This window comes from Suncus etruscus, chromosome X, assembly GCF_024139225.1.
Source record: "Suncus etruscus isolate mSunEtr1 chromosome X, mSunEtr1.pri.cur, whole genome shotgun sequence".
NCBI classification, from domain to species: Eukaryota; Metazoa; Chordata; class Mammalia; order Eulipotyphla; family Soricidae; genus Suncus; species Suncus etruscus.
Window position 1 is genome coordinate 94450636 of NC_064868.1, and position 6678 is coordinate 94457313.

The following is a 6678-nucleotide window of genomic DNA, read 5'->3' on the forward strand; positions in this document are numbered from 1 at the left end:
CCGGGATACTAACTGAGACTGCCGGTCCTCCTTGGGCCGGCTCCGCGCGCCCGGGCAGCACGAGAGGCGGACGAACGCCGCCAGCGAGCAGCGGGGGGCGGGCTGAAGGCGGCTGCAGACGCGAGGAGGCGCGCGGCGCTGGGGGAGGAGCGAACAGGCTCCCAGGCTGGTGGCCCCGCCCCGCCAACTCCCGGCAAACCGGGCTAAGCTGGCGACCTCCGCGCTCGGGGGCCCGGGGCCGCCCCGCGCCCGGTCCCGCTGCGCCTCGCATCAGCGTTGAGGACAGCAGAGGCTAGTGGTGCCAGAGTCGGCCGGGCGGGCGCGGCAGCAAAGCAGCCCGCGTCGCCTCGCGTCACCTCGCTCCGCCTGCTTCCCAGAGCTCTAAGCCACGCCTCCCGCGCAGGCGCACTCCCGCCCTCGGGTCTGACCTTTTTGAGATTTGAATTTCCCCAGCCCCAGAGGTCAAATCCCCGGATGGTGATCGCTAGCCTTTTCGCGCCAAGACTGTAAGTTCTCGCCACCATTTGAGCACGTATCTCCCGGCTTCGGGCCTGCACCAGGCGTCTGCCAGGATCGCTTGTGCCCGGAACCCGTCCTTGGCGACAGATGTTTCCCCACTGGCGCCCGCCTTAGTTCATCATTGTTCGGCCACTGGCCTCCGCACTGTCGTCTGGCCTCTGGCCGGCAATGGCAATGGTGGAAAAAGCGATGCGGCCCGACCTGCGTTACCTGGTCACCGAGTCGTTTCCCATCATCATCCCTAACTAGTAACTGTCCAGCGCACTTATCAGAATCCAGATTTCTGGGCGCCACACAAAAGGGCCAGTATAGGAAAGCCATGCTCCAGGCTACCCACGTGGTTTAGCGGCTTGTGACCCCAGACCCTTCCTCCTCTAGGTCTTCCTTAAGGGATGCACTGGAAACATTCCTGTGAACAAAGCCAATGTGCCTGAGGCTGGTGCCAGGCCAGTGATTGTTATGAGTGACCTTGCCTGTGCACTAAGGAAGTCTCTGCCCAAGGTTCAGGCTCATCGTGGTTCCTCAGGCTCTTACTTGCTGGGAAACCCTACGTAGATGCCGCCCTCCAGCTAGGGTTGTGGTTCCCTCATCTGTAAAATGGCAGGAAGGGGGTGGAGCCACATACCAGGGGCACCCCCTTCACAGGTACCCCAGGCAAGTGGCACAAAGCAGGAGGTACATGTGCTTCACAGACCTCAACAATGATCATGGAGTGGGGGCTCTATAGGATGATGCCATGCCCCAGGGGCACCTCTGCCCCCCCTTCTGCTAAGCAGTTGCCACAAGCAAGTGCCAGTTGGGGTGTGACAGCCATCAGGGAGGGTTGCTTGGGAGTGGACTAGCAGATAGAATACTGTGGAAGGAGCTGTAGGGAGGTTTTGCCGGCCACAGTCCTGAACAGGAGTGCCCCAAGAACCTGCTTAGCCTGGAGAAACTGAGCATGGGTTGCATATCCTCCCTCCCTATCTCTTCTGTTTGCTCCTGCATTTCCCCTCATGTCCTTCCTCTCCCTTCCAGGCATTCTTGGCTCTGGGGAGTTAACTCCTTAAATGCATGAGGCCCAGGTTCCATCCCCCATAAAAAATAGCAGAGAAAAGTTAGATTGATCCCTCCAAGAAAAGAAAACAAAGGAGGATCCAATAGCTGCTGGCTGAAAACTGATGTGGCCAAAGATCATGTTTATATATATGAGGAGGGGGGTCTTACGGGCTCGAGCCCTTGGGAAGAGGGAGGCGGACACACTATGCCCTGGGCCAGAGAAACTTTTGGAGGCCAACAGGAGAACCCCCTATATTAAGAGTGTCTCTTTCTATGGATTTGTTTCTTCTGCTAAAAGTAGGTGGGTTTCAAGAGCAGGTCAGGGTGCACCAGGCTCTTCCTGGCGTATTTGTCTTTTTCCACAAAGGAAAAAGGTACTGGCCAGTCAGCAACTCACCCGCCTTCCTGCAGGTCTCATCTGTGAAAGTCACAGGGACGCTTTCCTGTTGCCACAGCCACCAGGCCAGCATCGTTTCTCAGAATTCAGTATAGGAGCCCAGGCAGCTGCCATGAAGCCCGAGTGGGGCCCAGCCCTGGCCCACGTAACCCTGGCCACCAGCCTGTGCGCAGCTGTCGTGAGCACGGGCATCTTCGATGGCGTGGCTGTGCAGGTGGGTCTCCAGCACTATGCCGAGCAGCCTTTGGCCCACCTGCCCGCCTTCCTGGCCATGCCCTTCAACTCCCTCGTCAATGTGGCCTACATGCTGCTGGGCTGCTACTGGCTATGGAGGAAGCCACCTACCGCCAGGCACCCAGACCCCAAAGCTGCGCCGCGCTACCTGCAACACGTCTTTGCGTCCATGGCCCTGCTCTACGGCCCCGTGCAGTGGGTGCGCATTGGGACCCAGGCACGTGCTGCTGCCCTGCTCGACCAGTGGGTCACCCTACCTATCTTTGCCTGGCCAGTTGCCTGGTGCCTCTACCTGGACAGGGGCTGGCGGCCCTGGTGCTTCCTGGGCCTAGAGTGTCTGTCTCTGTGCAGCTATGGCCTGGCATTGCTGCACCCCCAAGGCTTCGAGCTGGCACTAGGTGGCCACATTGCAGTGGCTGTGGGCCAGGCTCTGCGTGCTCAAGGCCACCGGGGCAGCTCCACCTCCGCCACCTATTTGGTCCTGGCTGTGCTCTCCTGTTTGGGCTTCGTGGGTCTCAAGCTCGCTGACCAGGAACTGGCACACTGGGCCCCCTTCCGGCGGCTCACCGGCCACTTCTGGTCCAAAGTGTGTGACGTGCTACAGTTCCACTTTGCCTTCTTGTTCCTTTCTACCCTGAGCCCCCAGAGGCTGGCGCATCAGGACTAGCAGCACTGACAGAAATAGCGTCTGGTACCCCACTCAACTCTCATCAGTCACTCAGAGCAGTTTATCAGGGTGAGAGCCTCAGCTTCAGGTGTCCAGCCTGGGCCTGTTCTGAGCATTGTTCTGCAATGGAGAATTCTAATAAAATGTTGGGGCCACCCACCCGATGCATGGCTGACTAGAGTACTTTAGGGCACCCTGTGGTCCACAGACAACAGGACAAGGTAGCTTCTGGCTAGACAGACCACTTCCCGGGGGTGTCTCTAGAGGTAGCCTAGTGCAGGGAAGGCTCCCAGCCCCTGCACCCTAATCTTATGTCCACAGCACACTGGCCAGGCGGCCAGGTGGGTGCACTCTGCAGACCAGTACATAGTTTTGCTGACCTTTGAGGTTACTACAGGGTTGGGTGTGCCCCCAAAGAACTAGAACTAGGACCAAGAGGCTAGGGGGAAGAAGCAATAACACAGCAGGGAAGGTGTTTGCCTTGCATATGGTTGACCCAGGTTCAATCCCCAGATCCCAGATCATCCCTGCAGCCCTGCCAGAAGTGATTCCTGAGCACAGAACCAGGAATAACCCCTGCGTACCACCAGTTGTGGCCCCAAAATCAAAGAAAAAAATAAAGGCTGATGACCATTCAAGTACATGCAGGTGGGGAGTTGAGTGTGAGCCTCAGTCTCCCAAATGGTTTACCAAATGACCTTGCTGGGGAAAGTGGCTGAGCCCGAGGCACTGTAGTCCCCCAGGCCTGTGTAGTGTGGGGTCTACTCCCCACCTCAGAGGCCAGAGTTGGGCTGGATCCGAGGAAGACAAGTCAGCCTGGACTCATTTGGGTTCATCCTATGTTTACAGAAAAACATTTTAGACAAAGGGGACAAAGAAATGGGGCAGTGACTGGGACACACACTTTCACATGCGATATACCCAGATTAAGACCCCGACATCCCAGAGAATCTCTGACCCCACCAGGAGTGATCCCTGAGTACATTGCCAAGACTAAGCCTTAAGGACTGCCAGGTGTGGCCCCAAAAACAATTTGCAGGCAGAGATGAATAGTGCCAGCGTGGTTGATTTAGGGACAGTGAGGCTACATACTAACATCATGGGGAGAGCGAAGACCTCCCACGGCTGGAAAAAGCCATCATGCTTCCAGCTGATGTGTTGATGCCCCAGTGGGAAGGCGCCTCACCTTTGCAAGGTGAGTTTGTTTTCTGGGGGGGGGGACATGCCTGGCAGTGCTCAGGGGTTACTCCTGGCTCTGTGCTCAGAAGTCGCTCCTGGCAGGCTCGGGGAACCATATGGAATGCCAGGAATCAAATCTGGGTCCGTCCCAGGTTGGCTGCATGCAAGGCAAACACCCTACCACTGTGCTATAGCTCCTGTCCCTGCAAGGTGAGTTTTAAAGGAGAGATTTGGTTTTGTTTGGGGGCCACACCCAGTTTGTGCTCAGGGCTTCCTCTTGCTTCTTGACTTGGGAGACACGATGTGGTGTCAGGTGGGTGAAAGGCCAGTACACTGTCCACTGTACTTGCTCTCCGGCCCTTAATGGGTTCTTTAGGGTTCAGACCATGGGATGCCACAAGCCACGTCCTGAACTCGTGCATGCCAGGAGTCGCTCAGTCCTACAAGCTTGCCAAGGTCACAGTTTGGGAGACACTGATACTGTGGGGCATATGAGACTGCAGGCCCCTCTATTGTCTGTCTACTGGCTCGTGGCTACATCAGGTGCCACTCAAAGGTGGGGTGGGGCAGGAACCCTGTCCCTATCCCCACCAGCAGTGTGCCAGGGGCCTAGGCCCTTGCCCCTGTGTCATGCTCCAGAGGTTCCTTCGCTTGTATCTTTTTTTTGCTTTTGGGCCACACCCGGCGATGATCAGGGGTTACTCCTGGCTGTCTGCTCAGAAATAGCTCCTGGCAGGCACGGGGGACCATATGGGGGACCATATGGGACACTGGGATTCGAACCAACCACCTTTGGTCCTGGATCTGCTTGCAAGGCAAACGCCGCTGTGCTATCTCTCCGGGCCCTCGTTTGGATCTTTGAGGCCAGCAGCCAACCATTCCTTTGGACTTGGGCCGCTAAGCTAGATGCGGTGTCCTGGCTGACCACATATGAGTGTGAGGGCAAGGATGCTTGCCCCAAGTGTCTCCCCGTGAGTGCCTGCAGCCACAGTGAGCATGAGATGAAAGGGGGACAGGGTCTTCCATGAAAGGTTGCCCTATCACTCCTCTCTGGGTGCCTGGCGCCCCATTGCGGGCAGCCCCTGAACCAGCTTCCTGCTTTTTTCCTCCTCTCTGAGGTTTGCTTTCTGCTCCTGAGGCACGGGGTTCCCCATAGGAAACAGAAACAGGGAGTGCGTTCGGACTGGCGCTGAGGATAGTTGCAGAGAAAACCCCATACACACCTGGGCTGGTCTCATCATCCCCTGGGGGGTGAAGCCCCTGGAAGCCCTATCTCCCCTCGCCAGCAGGTTCTCCCACCCCATTTCACACGATGGGAGGCAGGACCCAGAGGTACGTGGCACTGGTGAGACAGTAGGGCTAGCAATGGATACGTTCCTGTGCAGGCCAGGCCATGGCATCTACAGCACAGGCAGATAGTCTTTGAGTCACTTCCACCTACCAGGGCCAGAGTTTCTTTTGGGGGGTGTTTGGGTCACATCCGACAGTGCTCAGGGGGTTACTCCTGGGTTTACACTCAGAAATTGCTCCTGGCAGGCACGGAGGACCATATGGAATGCTGGGATTCAAACCACCGTCCTTCTGCATGCAAGGCAAACACCCTACCTCTATGCTATCTCTCTGGCCCCAGAGTTTCTTTTGTTGGTTTTGGTTTTGGTTTTTGGGTCACACCCGGCAGTGCTCTGGCTCTGTGCTCAGAAATCGCCCCTGACAGGCTCAGGGGACCATATAGGATATGGGGAATCGAATGACCATCTCCTGGGTCAGCAGGGTGCAAGGCAAATGGCCTACCACTGTGCTATCTCTCCAGACCCCAGGACCAGAGTTTCCCACCAGGAGATACCCACCATCTTTCTTGGGAGGAGAACCGAGGCCTGTGCATATTCGAGGCCTCTTTCCATCCACAGTGTAGCTCAGCATCCCCCACATGCCCCCTAGGACAGTGCTCCTGTCTCCTGGGGCCACACCAAGTACAGTAGCCTAGAGACCTACTATGACTTTTCTCTGTTCCTGCTCTTCCACCCTCTGGCTCTGATCCCTGACCAAGTCTCGTCTCTCTTGTCTCTCTTCCTTCTCTCCAGGCACATGGGTCTGGGCACACCCCACTCCCTGTTGCTTGGTCACAGGCAAGTGCAGGGACGCTGGCAATGCCCAGTGCATGGCAGCCCTTCAGACTTTCACAGTGAGTAGAGACGGACTGTCCAGGGTAAAAGGCCACCCCCAGGACAATCTGCTGGGGTGGGGTGACAGCGATGGTACTGGCTTGGAATTTCAGTTCCTCCTCCTGAAAAGGGGGGCCTCTGGAAAATGAAACTGAATTCCATTTCCATCTGCCCAAAAGAAATGAAAATGGGGTCTCTGAGGGAGACTAGCACCCCCTGTTCATTACAGTGCGAACTGGAGAAATGACGCGTGTCCCCCCCCACCCACTCACACACAGAGAGATGGTGCAATCTAGAAAGGAAGGGAATGTGAGACACGAGATGTCCAGGCTGCAGGGGGTGGGGCAGGGAGGAGGAGGAAGAAGAGAAAGAGAAGGAGGAAAAAAGGGGAGCAAGCAGAGGAACAGGAGGAGGGGGGTTAGTTAGTAATGTCGTCTCTGAATTCAGGGAGCTTTAGCTCATCCTTGTTGCAGTATTGCAGT

At 56.8% G+C, this 6678-nt stretch overlaps 1 protein-coding gene across 1 annotated transcript; it reads left to right on the plus strand.

Moving 5' to 3' along the window:
- The first annotated feature begins 1812 nt into the window (after nt 1-1812).
- TMEM187 (transmembrane protein 187) lies at nt 1813-3019 on the plus strand. The gene has a single exon (XM_049767417.1). The coding sequence runs from the start codon at nt 2067-2069 to the stop codon at nt 2853-2855; it is 789 nt and encodes a 262-aa protein (XP_049623374.1). The 5' UTR covers nt 1813-2066; the 3' UTR covers nt 2856-3019.
- The last annotated feature ends 3659 nt before the right edge of the window (nt 3020-6678 follow it).

Coding starts and splice junctions, on each gene's coding strand:
- TMEM187 (XM_049767417.1), top strand. CDS start 2,067: ATGAAGCCCGAGTGGGGCCCAGCCCTGGCCCACGTAACCCTGGCCACC.